Genomic DNA, 18,361 nt, shown 5'->3' with positions numbered 1-18,361 from the left:
AAGGTGCATTAAAGTAAACAATAAAGACCGACTATACAGTGTGGTATTTATCATTAAATGAAAGGCAGCTGCGTGCTAATTGGCCGCACCGTTCTTAACCGCTGCATGGCCGCAACCCACTCGCAGCACGGCCACGCCATACCCAAAGGCAGAGTGGCCTGGGTACACCTGATTTATAGCAATGTGACAAATTAAGCGAGACTGACGAATCAAATTTTTCAAAACTTCACTCATCTCTACTACTAATAATATTAATACAAAACTGAATTCCTAATTCAGACCTGAACTTATGGTAAAGTGTTTGTCTGGTCTCTGGTATTGAAGACCTATCATCAGGATAGGTCATGAATGTCAGATCAGTGGATATCCGACTCCCAGCACCCCTTCCAGTCAGCTGTTTGAAGAGAATGCAGCGCTCATTGTTAGCGCTCTGTTCTCTTCACTGTTTACCTGCTCGCCGTCTACATTGCAGCAGCAAGCAGTGTAATTACAGCTCCTCCATCACATTTACTTGAATGGGAAGGAGCAGTTGTTGCTATACCCTATCCTCTTCAAGTGAATGGCACATAGGAGCTGTAAATACATCTGTTGGCTGCTGCAATGCCGACAACGAGTTGGTAAACAGTGAAGAGAGCATTGCACTGGCACAGGTGATGCATTCTATTCAAACAGCTGTTTGGCGGGGGTGCCAGGAGTTGGACCCCTGACAATCTGATATTCATGACCTATACTGACGAAAAGGTCATCAATATCGGAAACCCGATCGGAAACCCTTTTAAGCTATGTTTATGACCTGGATGGACTAGGCTTAACCCCTTGGTAACAGCCTGTTTTGGGCCTTACTGACCAAGGGTTTTCTTCCTTTTTTCATCGTCGCGCTCCAAGAGCTATAACTTTTAAATGTTTCCGTCTATATAGCTTTATGGGGCTTGTTTTTTTCAGGACAAGTTGTAGTTTTTAATGGCGCCATTTTGGGGTACACTCAACTTTCTGATTAACTTTTATAAAATCTTTCTGGAAGGGAGATGGGAAAAACAACAATACTGCCACTGCGTTTTTACGTTATAAATTTTACAGTACATTTTTCGGTAGACATAACATATCTTTATTCTCTGGGTCAGTACGATTACAGTTATACAAAATACATATAGTTCTTTTTACGTTTTGCAACTTTTTTGCACTTTTTTGCACTGCCGCTTCCCGAGACCCATAACTTTTTTATTTTTCTTTCTATGGAGTTGTGTGAGGGCTTTATTTTAGTTGGACGACTTCTATTTTTCATTGGTATCATTTTGGAGTAAATAGCGCTTTTTGAAAGCTTGTTATTACGTTTTTTTCTGTGGCAACTTAGAATAAATGAGCAATTCTGCCTTTTTTTTCTTCTTTTTTTTTTTACGCTGTTTACCGTAGGGGATAATTTATGTGATATTTATGTAGTACGGGTCGTTATGGATGTGGCAATACCAAACATATGTCGGAAAAAAAAAATGCTATTTTTTTAATTGAAAATTTAAATGGGAAAAAAAGCATACTTTTTTTATGGGATTTTTTTTATTTAATAAATGTCTTTGTCTTTTAATTTGTTTGCCACACCTGTGGTGCCATACACGCATATTACATTGCCGATTTTCGCAATCAAGAAAATTATCGCAAATTCTCAAATTTGCAAATATATGATGAATATTCACCCAAATATTCACAAACTATTGCAAATTCAAATATCGCCCCTGCCGCTCATCACTAGCTACTATCTGGTTTTAACTGGTAGATAAAAAATTAATTGTGACACATTTCCTTTATACGACTGAGTTAATTTTCCTACCACCTAATATCTCTGTTTAATAAAAATGTTTGTTCGTCTGATTTCTAAATATAATTTGGAAGTACTACTTATAATAACCTATTGTGTTTATTATTGGATTATCTTACTAATCAGGCTACAGTAAAAGTCTTATTCCTTTTTATCGGGTTGTCAAATATAACAAAAAATGCCTCTGAATCTCTGTACACATAATACAGCTCAGTATCTTTGAGTCTAAATAAACCATATCATTAGATAACCTCTGTGGTGCGAATAATGCTCTTCTGTAATTAGTTTTGGTCTGACATTATTTAATTAGCTTGCAAATGCAATGGTTCATTTACCTGCCTAAAATAGATGCGTGAATTCGAGGCTTATAAATCTCAACCTGAACTGGTGCACCTCCGGAGGAAAATTTTTAGCAGCAGATTTACATATGATCTGTGATTAGAATATTTGGTTTTAATAAGCCCTTGCGGGTTTCCATGTCTTGAAATAGAAAGGGTATATATCAAATATCCCTGTCAATCAATGGCCTTCCATCATAAAGGTAGGCAGATGATAGATCAGGAATACTTCGGTCATTACTGGTCTTGGTTATCGTTTTAATTGTAATCTGAAGCTGCACAAACATTTACCCTAAGTTCACACCTGAGCGTTTTACAGCGCGTTCAAACGCGCTGTAAAACGCTCAACACATGAAAACCAATACTTCCCTATGGGAATGGTTCTCACCTGGGCGTTTTACAGCGCGTACGATCGCGCTGTAAAACGCCCGACGCATAATCAAGTACTTGAGCTTCTTTGGGGCGTTTTGACGCGCGTTTGTGGCCATAGGACACTGCAGTCAATCACACAAACGCGCGTCAAACGCGCGTTTACTATTACAAAAAACGTGCATAAAAACGCGCAACAAAAACGCGCGTAAAACGCGCGTTTGAGAAACGCTCAGGTGTGAAAGCAGGGTTAGAGATTTAATATAAAGCTCCTGGGCCACCTACAAAGTACCATTTCTAATACTGGTGTCTTCTTTTGTAGCAAATTGACTTTGAGGCCTCTTTCATACAAGCGTGTCCATATAAGGTCCGGATGCGTTGCGGCAAACCCGCGTGAGTAGGTATGCAATTGCAGTCAGTTTTGACTGCGATTGCGTTCCATTGTTCAGTTTTTATCGCACGGGTGCAATGCGTTTTGCACGCGTTTGATAAAAAACTGAATGTGGTACCCAGACCTGAACTTCTTTACAGAAGTTCAGGTTTGGGTTCAAGGTTGTGTAGATTGTATTATTTCCCCTTATAACATGGTTATTTGGGAAAATAATAGCATTCTGAATACAGAATGCTTAGTACAATAGGGCTGGAGGGGTTAAAAAAATTAAATTATTTAACTCACCTTAATCCACTTGTTTGCGCAGCCAGCATCTCTTCTGTCTTGTTCTGTGAGGAATAGGACCTTTGATGACGTCACTGCACTCATCACATGGTCCGTCACATGATCCAGCACCAGAAGAGATGTCGGCTGCGCGAACAAGTGGATAAAGGTGAGTTTAAAAAAATATATTATTTTTTTTACCCCCTCCAGCCCTATTGTACTAAGCATTCTGTATTCAGAATGATATTATTTTCCCTTATAACCATGTTATAAGGGGAAATAATAAAGATAAGGTCCCCATCCCGATCATCTCCTAGCAACCGTGCGTGAAAATCGCACCGCATCCGCACCTGCTTGCTATTTTCTCGCAGCCCCATTCACTTCTATGGGGCCTGCATTGCGTGAAAAGCGCACAAAATAGAGCTTGCTGCGATTTTCACGCAACGCACAAGTGATGCGTAAAAATCACCGCTCATGTGCACAGCCCCATAAAAATGAATGGGTCCGGATTCAGTGCGGGTACAATGCGTTCAACTCACGCATTGCACCCACGCGGAAAAATCGCCCATGTGAAAGGGGCCTTAGAGTACCTACACATGGGTGTAAACATTCAGTGGATCTTCACAAATTTCCTTTTGGACTCCTGTGTGTTTCTGCACCCAAACTGCACCAAAAATCATAATTTCTCGTTTTTATGCGGTTTTGCTGCAGATCTAACCTTTCGTCTGAAAAAGGTGAAACTGCAAACATTATTGACATGCTGCAGATATGGGAATAAGCACAGCAGGTCAATATCTGCTCATAAAAAATCTGCTAAATATATATATTCTGACATGTTCTCAGACACTTTGCTGGTGCTATATTACATTGCGGTTTGCACCAAATCTGTGCAGAAAAAACACGCAAAATCTTCAATGTGTGCAGGTACCCCCAGGCTCCCTCAGGCATCGGGGTAGGGAGCAACTGCTATCTCTGAATTCAATATGGCGATGTCCCTGATACCATTGGCTTTTAGCTATTATAAATGTAACATTTGCTGCGCTGCTGGTTGATTTTAAATGTTGAGTGACAGCTGCATTCAGAAAGTTGCATCTCAATGCATTAATTTGCACTGCAGCAGCAGCTTGATAGCTAAAATCAGTATGCAGTGCTACAAAAAGTCACAGTGTAGACCTTGTATGTAACACTTTCATCATTATTTTATTGTTAGATTGGATGACACTACAGTATACTTTGTTTTTTATAGCAGAAGCCTATGTATACTTGAGACTTTTTTTCAAGAATCAGCAACTTCTTTAGGCCTCCTGCACACAAACGTATTTGTTCCGTTCCGTACATTGGGGACAACAATTTGCAGTCTCCAATGCATGGGCAACCTCCCTGCGGCCGGCAGGACGGATCCAGACCCATTCAACTTGAATGGGTCGGCATCCGTCCGTTTCGCTAAAAGATAGAGCAAGTTCTATCTTTTTGTGGAACGTAAGTACGGAACGGAACCCCACAGAAGCACTTTGTAGTGCTTCTGTAGTAGTCCGTTCCGTGCTTCCGTTCCGCATCTCCAGATTTGCGGACCCATTCAAGTCAATGGGTCCGCATCCATGATGCGAAATGCCCACGGAACAGTGCCCATGTATTGCAGATCCACATATGCATTTCACAATAAGGCAATAGGACACCCACGTTCGTGTGCAGGACGCCTTATTCATGATTTCAGTTTGACAATGCCGCCCAGTGCCATTTATATCACCAAGTGAAAAAGAAGGTCTGTTCCATTTTTTCTGTATGACATACAACGCTGAGGACTGTGTCATCAGCACTGGCCATGTTGGCGGAGTACTCAAAACCACGCAACATGGCACACATGTCCCACATGGAGGCCCACTCGTTGGTGGTGAAGTGACGCTGCAGCCCAGACAGGCAAGCAGCAGGGTGAGAACGCCAAAAGCGCGCACAGACGGACTGCATTTGCTGCAGCAGCTCTGATATATCGGGGTAATTTTTCAGGAGCCTCTGCACCACCAAATTCAGCACATGCGCCAGGCAAGGGATGTGCGTCAAACCGGCTAGGCCTAGAGCTGCTACAAGATTTTGTCCATTTTCGCTCACCACCAGGCCGGGCTTGAGGCTCAGTGGCACCAACCACTCATCGGTCTGTTGTTCCATGCCTGTCCACAGCTCCTACATGTGGGTTTTTTCCTCCAAACAGATGAGTTTCAAAACAGCCTGCTGTCGTTTCCCCCTGGCTGTGCTGCAGTTGGTGGTGAAGGTGTTACGCTGACCAGATGAGGAGGCGGTAGAGGAGGAAGCAGAGTATGAAGAGGAGGCAACAGGAGGCAAAGATAAACGTCCTGCAATCCTCAATGGTGGAAGGACATGCGCCAAACTGCTATCCGCCTCAGACCCAGCCTCCACTGCATTTACCCCATGTGCAGTTAGGGAGCTATAACGTACCTGCCTGTGCTTACTGGTCCACGTATCGATGATTATGTGGACCTTGCCACAGATGATGTTGCGCAGTGCACACATAATTTTGTCCGCCACTTGGTTGTGCAGGGAAGGGGGTGGCTCTCCTGGAAAAGTAGTGGTGGCTGGGAACCGCGTACTGTCGGACAGCCACCGCCATACGTTTTTTTAAAGTCTCCATCTCCACCAGACGGAAGACAGCATTTCAAAGGCCAGGAATTTTGAAATGCTTCCTCTTTCTCTCCAGTGTTTGTGAAATGGACAGCTGAACGCTTCCATGGGACATTGTGGAGATGCTTGGTGATGGTGAAGGACATGGTGGCATTGCTGCCACATCCTCTGTTTGCGGGGTGGCAGGTGCCACTGTCACTCTAGAGGGGGAAGAAAAGGCCGAGACTGCAGCAGAACAGTTCAACTCACGCATCGCATCCGCGCGGAATACTTGCCCGTGTGAAAGGGGCCTAAGGGTTCATTCACACGTCCGCAATTTTGTTCCGCATTTTGCAGAACGGAATTGCGGACCCATTCATTTCTATGGGGCAGCACAATGTGCTGCCGGGATCTGGAATTGCGGATCCGCACTTCTGAGTACGTATTTCCGTTTCCCCAAAAAATAGAACATGTCCTATTCTTGTCCGCAATTGCGGACAAGAATACGCATTTTCTATTAAGAACGCACATTGCTAATGTCCGTGTTTTGCGGATCCGTGGATCCGCTAAACACACACAGACGTGTGACTGGACCCTAAATTGTATGCTAAGTTGGAAAAATGTCTGTTTACTGTTCAGGAACTGCAGTTTCTGGGTTACTTACTTTCTGCCTCAGGTTTTTGCATAGATCCCGAAAATGTCCGTGCGCTACTAGAATGGGATCGGCCGGAGAATCAAAAAGCTCTGATGCAGTTTTTAGGATTTACTAATTACTACAGGAAGTTCATCCTGCATTATTCCACTATTGTCAAACCTTTGACCGATATGACTAGGAACGGCACTGACTTCTCTCTCTGGTCGGATGAGGCATTACAGGCTTTTTCGGCAATTAAGGGATGCTTTGCTTCCGCTCCCATTCTGATGCAACCCAATGTTTCTCAACCCTTCATTGTGGAGGTGGACATGTCAGAAGTGTGAGTCGGAGCAATTTAGTCGCAGGGTCCCTCTCCTAGCAAATGCCATCCTTGTGCTTTTTTCTCTAAGAAACTCTCTTCCGCCGAAATAAATTATGATGTTGGGAGTAGAGAGTTGTTGGCTATCAAATTGGCCGTTGAGGAATGGCGTAATTGGCTAGAAGGAGCAATTTATCTGATGACGGTAATTACTGACCATAAGAATCTGGCTTACCTGCAATCAGCAAAGCATCTGAACTAGAGGTTGGACAACGAATCAGTCGAATCCACGAATCCTTCGAATTTAGCTGGATTCGTGGGATTTGACTCCAATCCCGACGTAATTTACAAAATTCTAATCTGACGAATCCCGCCGCGACGTCACGTCCCTGCGCCTCCCAAGACGCCTGCTATTTCCCTACCCCTGAACTTTCCCTAGTAAAACCCTAAGCAAGCACCGCATAACAGCAGTCTGAGGCGTGCATTCATCTCAGGTCCCGGACGGCCGCCTCTGCCATGCCTGGGCAGCGGGTGACACTCTCTGGACTTGTTTGCACAGCTCTCCAGCCAAGTTTTTTTTCTCCACCCACAAAAGAGGGAGGAGGAGGAGGTTCAGACAAAGAGGTTTGAGCCTCTTAAGCTGACATCCTTGAGTTTGTTGGTTCTCTGGTGGCTTCTGTAGTCTTATCTGCTAGCGCCTTATCTGCTGGCTGCTGCACCGCAGAGATGTGTTTGTGAGCTCCGGGGTAAGTTGTGTGCGCAACTCTGTGTTCTCTTATGTTTCTCATTGCACTCACTGAACCGCTTTACGTCTCATAGCAAGTCCGTAGTTCAGTCTCTTGAAACTACAGCATGTACAGGATTCGTAGGATTCAAGATTCAAAATATTCAATATATCCGAGAACCGATTTGGATTCGTAAAAAATTGCATTCGTCCCACCTCTAGTCTGAACCCTAGGCAGGCCAGATGGTCTTTGTTCTTTACCAGGTTTAATTTTGTGGTCACTTATCGTCCTTGGATCAAAAACGTCAAAGCGGTTGCTCTGTCACGCAGCTTTCCTGGGGGGGGGGGGGGATTTGGAGGATCCCGCTCCGAATTTGGCTGATGGTGTGGTGGTATCCGCTCTTTATCCCAAGCTGGAGGTGGAAGTGTTGGGGGCTCAAGGTGAGGCACCTGATTCTTGTCCTCCAGGGAAGTTATTTGTTCCTTCTGAACTGCGACACAAGTTGTTCAAAGCACATCATGATACTGTCCTTGCTGGACACCCTGGGGGCAGATCCATGGTGGATCTTATTTCCCGGAGATTCTGGTGGCCAGGTTTGCGTAAATGTGTTGAGGGCTATGTAGCAGCTTGTGAGACCTGTGCACGCGCTAAGGTGGCTCACACTTGGCTATCAGGATCTCTTCTTACTTTGTCCATTCCATCTCGTCCATGGACACATTTGTCCATGGACTTCATCACTGATTTATCAAGTTCATCTGGGAAAAGTGTGATTTTGGTGGTGGTGGACCGCTTCAGTAAGATGGCTCACTTTGTACCATTATCAGGTTTGCCCAATGCTAAAACTCTCGCTCAGGTGTTTATTGATAACATCGTGAAATTACACGGCATCCCCTCTGATGTGGTGTCTGATAGGGGGCGCAATTTGTCTCCAGGTTTTGGGATTTTGGAAGGCGTTTTGTACTCATCTGGGTATTCAGTTGGCTTTCCATCCTCAGTCAAATAGACAAACTGAGCGCACTAACCAGAACCTGGAGACTTATTTGAGCTTTTTTTTTTGCTGAGAATCAGGAAGAATGGTCTTCAGTTTGCCTTGAATAACCGTAGACAGGAGTCAACTGATAACTCACCATTTTTTGGTGCATATGGTTTTCAGTTTGGTACTATTTCTGGGACTGAATCTTCTGGTATACCTGAAGAGGAGAGATTCTCTTCTTCGTTGTCTTCTTATCTGGCAGAAGATTCAGGTTAATTTGAAAAAGATGGGGCGAAAGATATAAACGGATGGCTGACAAGAGACATATGACTGGTCCGGACCTGTGTGTGGGTGATTTGGTGTGGTTGTCCACTAAGAACATTAAGTTGAAAGTACCCTCATGGAAGTTGGGCCCAAGATTTATTGGTCCTTGCAAAATCTTGGCCATTATTAATCCGATGGCGTTTTGTCTGGAACTTCCGCAGGCCTGGAATATCCATAATGTGTTTCACAGGTCCTTGTTGAAGAAGTATATTGAACCTGCTGAACCATCTCCTTTGCCTCCTCCTCTTGTCTAGGTAGATGGTAATATGGAGTTTCAGATCTCTAAAATACTCAAGTTGCGTGTTCTTTGGGGTTCCCTTCAGTATCTGGTGCATTGGAGGGCATATAGTCCTGAGGAAAGGATTTGGGTTCCGGCTACCAATGTCAATGCTAGCTGCCTTGTGAAGGCCTTTCACAGGGCACACCCGGATAAAGTTGGTCCTGGGTGCCCGGAGGTCACCCGTAGAGGGAGGGGAGGGGGGTACTGTCACGACCTGCCCTGTAAATGATCTAAGAAGATCTGTCAGACTTACTGCACGTGAGTCTATCTGAAAGATTGCTTTGTTGTGTCTTTGGGCACGATCCCACCCCCTTACAGATTCTGCTCATTAGTTAGTTAGTGATGCTATTTATACCTGCCTCTCACTATAGCCCTTGCGATTTATAGTTTCTCCTGGAGATCTCTGCTGGTGTTTGGTGGATCTCCTGCTCCCAGTTCGTCTTCAGTTAAGTTCTCCTTCCTTCCCTTCTGTTGTTTGTACTGGCTATGCCTTAGGTAGACGCTGGTTCCTTCATCTTGTGCAAGGAACCAATTGGATTTTCGCCTGCTCCCTAGCTGAGGGTTTGTGTCAGTTGCAGCAGGGCTTAGGTTGGTGTACATGAACACTTCTACCATCGAGATTTGTTCATGTTGGTAGCAGTCAGGGAAAGGCTCAGGGATTGTCAGGAGGTGACCTTTCCCTGTTCCGTAGCTGTGGGGCCTAGCCTGCTGTTTTGTTTAATTTTGTTGTGTTTAGTTTGCTTCCCTTCCCTCACCTACTGTGACAGTCAGGGGGTTCTACTTGTATAAGTGTTTAATAGAACAGGTTCTGTAAATATCTATGTGGAATCAGCAGCCGGCTGTGTTAAAGGAGTGTGCTTCTTCTTGATGCTAACATTGACCTGTAAGGCTGAGTTCACACTTTAATTATTTGGTCAGTTTTGGCCCTGTGACTGCCCAAATAAGTGAAGTGTGCAGTGATTCTAAGAGCGATGCCTGTCATCTGCATGTCATACTGACTCACAGTATTGTTTCACTACCACAGCAGACTCCCTATGCGTGTTACTGCAAGGCACAGTGTTCTACACCACTATAAAGGCTCTCTGCAGCCAGGAAATTGCCTTTTTTAATGTGATTCGCTACAAATAAATTTAGATCGAACCAAATCTTTTCGAATAAAATTTGACGAACAGAACAAATCAAATTTTTGAGAAATTTGCTCATTTCTAATCATATTCTTTCGAGAGGCCACAGCCTAACCAGCAATGCACCACCTACCATTTTAATGTGACCTCATCATGCTAAGCGCAGAGAAGGCTGTATGCATCATGTGACTGCCAGGGAAAGGATGAAAACAGGCCATTTCACAAGTATAAAGCCTATAAGGGAATATTTAGTTGTGCAGATGTGGGTTTATTTAAAGTAAGACATTTTATCCTGGAAAACCTCTTTAAAGGGAAAAGGCAGCAATGCCTTTCCCTTCTAAGTGCCTCAGAATGGTAAATGTATGTATTGTAGCAAACTTGTTGAATATAACACTGATGTTTCAGTCTCTGTTTTCAGCATCTGTATTTCTGCTCTTTCATTCTGACAGGTGTTTTACCAACGTGCCGATATGGCCATTGGCTCTCTGACTATAAACGAAGAACGATCTGAAATTATTGACTTTTCAGTTCCCTTTGTGGAAACAGGAATCAGTGTGATGGTGTCCAGGAGCAATGGAACAGTCTCCCCTTCAGCATTCTTAGGTAATAACATAACACATCATTTTTCCTTTTCCCGGTGAAAGGATTACTGTTTTTCAAACAAAATAAATACTTACAATCTTACATTCCATTTTTCTTGCCTAGGACCTTGAAATTATCAAACATATCTAAAGCTGCCAATCATATATCTGTTCTAAAAGTTAATATCATGGTTATAAATAAGGTGATTTCTGCTGTCCTATCTCATAGCAGAATATGATAGAGGAGGAGAAAATGAAATATATACTGCAGGTTTATGTGATTTAAAGTAAGATTTTAGAGTAAATTGTAAAGTAAATCCTGATAGGACTCCTAGGAGACACAATGAGTGTCCTGATTTCCCCCCAAACTCAGTGATCTACTGCTTTTCCTATATCAGTCTGCATACACAGAAGACTGTCAATCACTATACGTGGATGGGGCAATTAGGACTCTTACTGTTTCCACTAGGAGTCAGCATTTACTCTGCTTTTTATTTAGAAACTCTTGTCCAAGTCACATAAACCTATATATCACAGAGTTTATCTTCACTCCCTCATATCTTCCTGCTCTAAGATAAAATGCCTGACCTGTAGGTTTGTTTTAAGTTCAAAGTCACAGTCTGAACATGTAGCAAAGACACTTCAATTGTTCACCTAATATATCAGACACTGCCTAAATACAATAGTGGTGTAAACCCTTTTAACAGTTTTATATGAGGCAATTAAATTAGTACTTCTCTAAAATTATGTTATTGAAATATCTCCCTGTATAAAGTGAATACGTATTCCATATATGAATATATATATATATATATATATATATATATATACAGTACAGACTAAAAGTTTGGACACACCTTCTCATTCAAAGAGTTTTCTTTATTTTCATGACTATGAAAATTGTAGATTCACGCTGAAGGAATCAAAACTATGAATTAACACATGTGGAATTATATACATAACATAAAAGTGCGAAACAACTGAAAATATGTCATATTCTAGGTTCTTCAAAGTAGCCACCTTTTGCTTTGATTACTGCTTTGCACACTCTTGGCATTCTCTTGATTAGATTCAAGAGGTAGTCATCTGAAATGGTTTTCACTTCACAGGTGTGCCCTGTCAGGTTTAATAAGTGGGATTTCTTGCCTTATAAATGGGGTTGGGACCATCAGTTGCTTTGTGGAGAAGTGTGGTGGATACACAGCTAATAGTCCTACTGAATAGACTGTTTGTTAGAATTTGTATTATGGCAAGAAAAAAGCAGCTAAGTAAAGAAAAATGAGTGGCCATCATTACAGTCACCGGACCTGAACCCAATCGAGATGGTTTGGGGTGAGCTGGACCGCAGAGTGAAGGCAAAAGGGCCAACAAGTGCTAAGCATCTCTGGGAACTCCTTCAAGACTGTTGGAAGACCATTTCAGGTGACTACCTCTTGAAGCTCATCAAGAGAATGCCAACAGTGTGCAAAGCAGTAATCAAAGCAAAAGGTGGCTACTTTGAAGAACCTAGAATATGACATATTTTTAGTTGTTTCACACTTTTTTGTTATGTATATAATTCCACATGTGTTAATTCATAGGTTTGATGCCTTCGGTGTGAATCTACAATTTTCATAGTCATGAAAATAAAGAAAACTATTTGAATGAGAAGGTGTGTCCAAACTTTTGGTCTGTACTGTATATATATATATATATATATATATACATATATATATATTTTGTGTGTGTGAAAAAAAGAGCAACAGCAGCACAACAGACATCTAGAGGTGCAATCTCTCATAGACAACAGGCAGCCGAGTCTACAGATAAATTCCACAAGAAAAATAATGAGGCAGAACTCCAATGTAGAGAAAAGGTGTCAGACCCTTTTTAATACCCCTTTAGCAATGTTTCATCCCAGCTCAATGGGGCCTTTGTCAAGCAAGCAAATGATGTCTTAGTGCATGTATAAATACCCACAGTGCTTAGTAACAACATGATTACATAATGAATTACCAATAATTCAAATAAAGTGAACATTTTGTACAAGACATGATTCAAAGTTCATTAAATAGTTTCTGTGATATTTACAACATAATCAGTGTATCATACATTTCATTCGGAAATGTCAATGATGTGTGCATAAATAGCCAGTTTACACCGTCTGTGAAAGTGTTAATTATTTGAAGTGAAAAAACAGCAACAGATGTATTAAATATAAAGTATGTTATGAACACCTACTGCCTCGTTGGTGGTTCCAGTGAGAGCCATAGTGTCCCGGGCATGCTACTGTGCATGACCTAGCCTCTGTGCAGTCTCTATCACCCGCCAAGAAGCAGGTCACGTTTTATATATATATATATATATATATATATATACACACACAAAGGTTTTGGGTAGCAGTGGAAAAAATACTGCCAAGTAAGAATGCTTTCAAAAATAGAAGTGTCAATAGTTTATAAAAAAAAATAAAAAATACCAAGTGAATGAATTTTTGAATGAATATTTATTGTGATCACCCTTTGCATCAATTCTCCCGTGTACACTTGCGGAAAGTCAGACATTTTATAGGATTACAGTCAGGTGTCTGACCAATACCATACAGGTGATACAGATCTTTATTTTCATATGTAGGTTGAAACACAGCTGTTAACTGAAACAGAAACAGCTGTGTGAGAGACTTAAAACTGGGTGAGGAACAACCAACCTCTATTAGAAAGGTGAGGTTGTTGAAGACAGGTTCATGTCACAGGTCATACACCATGGTGAGAATGTAGTTATACTGCATCAGCAGGGTCTCTATCATTCAAAGATTTTAAAGCAGACTGTGGTTTCAAGATGTTCTGTTCAAGCTCTTTTGAAGAAACACAAAGTAATGGGCAACTTTGAGGTCCATAGACACAGTGATCGGCCAAGGAAACTCAGTGCACCAGATGAAAGGCACATAAGACTTTCTTTCCTTTGTAGTTGGAAAATATTCTGCAATGCCTTCAGCTCTGAAGTGTCAGAAATCAGTGGGACCCACATACACCCAATCTACCGTTCAAAGGAGTCCGACTAGAAGTGTAGAAAGAAAACATAGGAATTGGAATTCAGAAAAATGGCTACAGGTGCTCTAAACGGATGAGTCAAAATGTAAAATATTTGGATGTAACAGAAGGCAGTTTATTCACTGATGGGCTGGAAATGAATGTCTGCAGGCAAAAGTGAAGCATGTTGGAGGCTCCTTGCAAGTTTGGGGCTGCATTTCAGCAAATGGGGTTGGGGATTAGTGTTGATCACGAATATTCGAATTTCGAATTTTTATTGCGAATATAGGTACTTAGAAAATTTGCGAATATTTCGAATATAGTGATATATATTTGTAATTTTGAATATTCAATTTTTTTTTTAAATCAGTACACATGATCCCTCCCTGCTTCTAGCTTGTGGGCCAATGAGAAGGCTGCAGTATATTTGACTTTAGGAGTAGTGTCGTTTGCAAATTTTCGTAATGCAAATTTTCATAATACAAATTTTTTATTGCAAATTTTTCAACTTACAACTATTAGACAAAGAAGATTATAGCACTATATTAGCTAAATTGCTCTATATTTGATTTTTTTTTCCGAATATTCGCAATATTGCTATAACTTTGTTTTTTCGAATATTTGTAATATTCTAAAACAAGAATATATAGCAATATAGCGAATATTCGAAAAAAAAACAATATAGAGCAATTTAGCTAATATAGTGCTATAATCTTCTTTGTCTAATAGTTGTAATTTTTTTATCATCTGAAGTTCAGATTGGAAAAAAATTACAACTATAAAAAAAAAGATTATAGCACTATATTAGCTAAATTGCTCTATATCCGTTTTTTTTATATTCGCTATATTGCTATATATTCTTGTTTTAGAATATTATGAATATTCGAAAAAAACAAAGTTATAGCAATAAAGCGAATATTCGGAAAAAAACGAATATAGAGCAATTTAGCTAATATAGTGCTATAATCTTTTTTGTCTAATAGTTGTAAGTTGAAAAGTTTGCAATAAAAAAATTGTATTATGAAAATTCGAATTACAAAAATTAGCATATTCCACAATTATTGCCTTGCCGATTTTTTGCGGGTAAAAAAAAAATCGCAGAATATAACGAATATTCGAATTTGCGAATATTCGACGAATATTCTACAACATATTTGCGAAATATCGCGAATTCGAATATGACCCATGCCGCTCATCACTATTGGGGATTTAGTCATGATTATTTGTGTCCTTAATTCTGAGAAATATCGACAGATACTTATAAATCATGCAGTACCATCAGGGAGGCATGTGATTGACCCCAAATTTATTCTGCAGCAGGAAAATAACTCCAAACATACAGTACAGCCAATGCCAGGAACTATGTTCAGTTCCAGAACAAACAGTCCTGGAAATGATGATATGGCCCCCACAGAGCCGTGCACTCAACTTCATCAAGTCTGCCTAGGATGACATGAAGAAACAGAAGGATTTGAGAAAGCCTACATCCACAGGAGATTCTTGGTTAGTTCTCCAAGCTGTTTGGAACAACCTTCCTGTGTGTGTGTATATGTACCTGTTGCACCTAGAAGAATTGATGCTGTTTTGAAGGCAAAGGGTAGTCTTTTTGAAAAGCATTCTCACTTTGCAGTCTTTTTCACACACTATTTAAAACATTTTCAGAGTATTGTGATATATGTGTGAAAGTTTGTTTTTTAATTTGATTTTCTTAGGCTCCTACATGCCTTGATGGATTAATTCTCAACCAAACCTGGTACATATACTCTCCATTATAAAACTTAAAATAATGGGGCTTGTGATGTCCAGGTAACAGGGTTCTGAAAGGATACCTGGACATGACAAATCTGATTCGCCCTGCATTGGACAAGCAGGACAACAATATGTATTTCTAGGAAAGAATTAGAAAAGTCTGTATTTACACAGATAGCTGTACACCCGGCTAGTGTATACAACAGAGAAAAAAGCTGCCCAGATCCTTTCTAGGTAAAGTGAAAGAGTGCCAGCATCCAATGGTCATGATTCCAAATCATTCAATATAGGCAAAAATCCACAATATGTCGCCACAAGAGAAAAATCCTGTGATAGGACTGAAATGTTGCTGGTATTACAGATTTTTCATTTTAAAATCTATGTGCTGCAGATTTTCTTGCCAATGCTAAGGTAGATAGATAGATAGATAGATAGATAGATGGATAGATAGATAGATTTTTTTCTATCTATCTATCACATCTGTAATGAGCTAAATAAGTATTTATTAAAAGATTGACACAATTGTGCCAGAAATATCAGCATAGAAAATACTGGAAGTTACAAGAAGATAGGGCATTTAGCTTGTATTTCTAGCTTTATTCAACCATTCAGCTCGTATGGAAAGGTGAGATAAGGACAAGACTCACCTGATTAGCAATCATTGTGTTTACATTTCCTCAGGGTTTTTTGAGTTTGGGGTTTTAAATTTTAATGTGTTTTTAATATCAAGCATTTCAAAGGTACTTCTGTGTGAGAAAAGCCCAGCTATAGTAAAATTCTTTACCAACCAATGAGACCAGAGACTTCTCTAAGTTAGACAGTGAAGGCTTATCATTTAACTAAAAAAAACTATATATATATATATATATATATATATATATATATATATATATATATATATTCTAACAGGCTTCCAAATATTAACCAAATCACTCATTGCAAACCTGTAAGCAGTGAGCACCCATCCGTAAGTAAACTTTAATGTGACCCCCTTTATGTGAAAAATACTCCTACAAAACTTGTACATAGCACAAACAAAAGCAAAACAAAACAATCTTTATCAACTACATAATCAGAAGTAAAAAATAAAACCTGGACAACACTGGAAAGACAGCGGATGCAATAATGTCATAGCCCATTAGATATGATAAACCTTTGAGTAAAATATCACATTACAAGTTAAAAAAAATACAACAGCTCTCTGTCATGGTCCCTCAGGTGACTAATGTCAGGAAATCAAGGAGATTGGCCGAGTGTGGAGAAATCTAACAGCATCCTTGATTTCTCTTGATTCAGTGTTGATAGGGTTAATGACCCCTTTAATGATCCCTTTTCTCAGCTGTTGCTCAGTGGTCATCTTTTCTACCCTTTATAATCTGACCCCACCCTTCTGACTATGCAGTAGATAGCTTAATTTGGGTTTGGCTGAGATGGTGTGAGTTTGTCTCTGGTGTTCCTGCTCGTCCGTCTCTACAGAATTTTACGTGTCGCGTTTGGTTGTGTTTGTTATATTCCATGTTGTTTGTATCTGGGCCTGAGACAGAGACTTCCATTCATCCATCTTGGGAGGAATGGGTTGTCTCTGGTCCTAACCTTTTATAGGGCCTTATAGGGAAATAAAGGCCTAAGTATACTGTATATGAATATTCCTACCATCAAGGTCTATTCATATTGATAGATAGTTTAGGCCTGGATTACTGTGGTCTAGGAGGTGACCTGTTTTTTCCCTAGTCTCCAGCCCAGTTACTGTTCCCCTTCCCTCCTGTGTTCAGTGTGGAGTTTCCCCCCACACTGATTGTGACACTCTCATATACATGATAAAAAAAAGTGGGCCAAATGGGGGCAACTTCTATGGAAAAGATTTCTAGACATGGGAAGAGCTGAAATGTGATCATCTATTTTGAATATTATCCTGTGTTATCTATATATAGTAATAACTTTTATTGTGATCTGGTATGTGTTGATAATGAGATGACTACTAAAAATGCAATGTCAACCAGATTAGTACCCGAATGTAGATCTTTACCCTTGCTTCTTCCGGAGATACTGCCTTTAATTTTCATTGTTCTTTTGTTCTTTTGATAATTCATTTATCCACCTTTTATAATTGGATGCTTTTGCTTCTGCTTATCTAAGATAGTCTGAAACTAAATGTATGGTTTAGTTTGTACTGTTTGCTGTTTTTGTAGGTGTTGTTTTTCGGCCAAGTAACTGGCACAATGTATGTCCAGTATCCTTGTATATAAGCGAGAGTGATCATTAGGCAAAAAAGAAAGAAGGTATAGGGGAGGTTAATGCAATGTGATGTCATACTAGCTGCAAAGAAAAATAACTTTGATTTAGGATTAACTAAAGTATTGTTGCTTTCAAACATGTATTTCCATCCAAAATGTAAAAATCTCTGTTGTCTAATTTTTCCTACCTTTTCTGTTACTTCAGAATGGGAATAGATGTAGTCTTCCTTTCAGTAATGCAATCAACAGAAGTGCTGGTGAAGCATCATCAGTTCCTGTCCTCTACCACTTTAGCATTTCTGCACATACAGCAGCTAAAGAATAAGGACAGTCACACAGAACTGATGAGATCCATCACTCGCACTTGTTGCTAGATTGCCTAAAAAAGGCAAGAAATTACACCAGAACAATAAAGGAAACAAGAAAAGAAGAGCATCATACGCAGAACCATTGTGGATGAGGGTCAATGGCGTGCCAAGAGGTGAGCGCAGCAGGGGGGTGCGTTTGAGTCTATTTGACATCCACCCCTGGTGCCAGCTGTGTGGGGGGGGGGGATGCCAGATGTAAGGAGTGCTTCCATCAATACAGATGGAAGTGCTAATTTCTAGAGTGCTGGGGATCTGGT

At 40.6% G+C, this 18,361-nt stretch overlaps 1 protein-coding gene across 1 annotated transcript in view; it reads left to right on the top strand.

The window, feature by feature from the left end:
• Positions 1-18,361, top strand: part of GRIN2D (glutamate ionotropic receptor NMDA type subunit 2D) — a 456,113-nt gene that overhangs the window by 237,685 nt on the left and 200,067 nt on the right. The window contains exon 7 of the mRNA XM_044277508.1: positions 10,614-10,767. Coding sequence (XP_044133443.1) covers positions 10,614-10,767 — 154 coding nt within the window. The remainder of the gene's footprint in view (positions 1-10,613; positions 10,768-18,361) is intronic.

The sequence above is a fragment of the Bufo gargarizans genome, chromosome 2 (genome assembly GCF_014858855.1).
Source record: "Bufo gargarizans isolate SCDJY-AF-19 chromosome 2, ASM1485885v1, whole genome shotgun sequence".
In the NCBI taxonomy this organism is placed as follows: Eukaryota; Metazoa; Chordata; class Amphibia; order Anura; family Bufonidae; genus Bufo; species Bufo gargarizans.
This window is presented reverse-complemented; position numbering and strand designations above follow the sequence as displayed.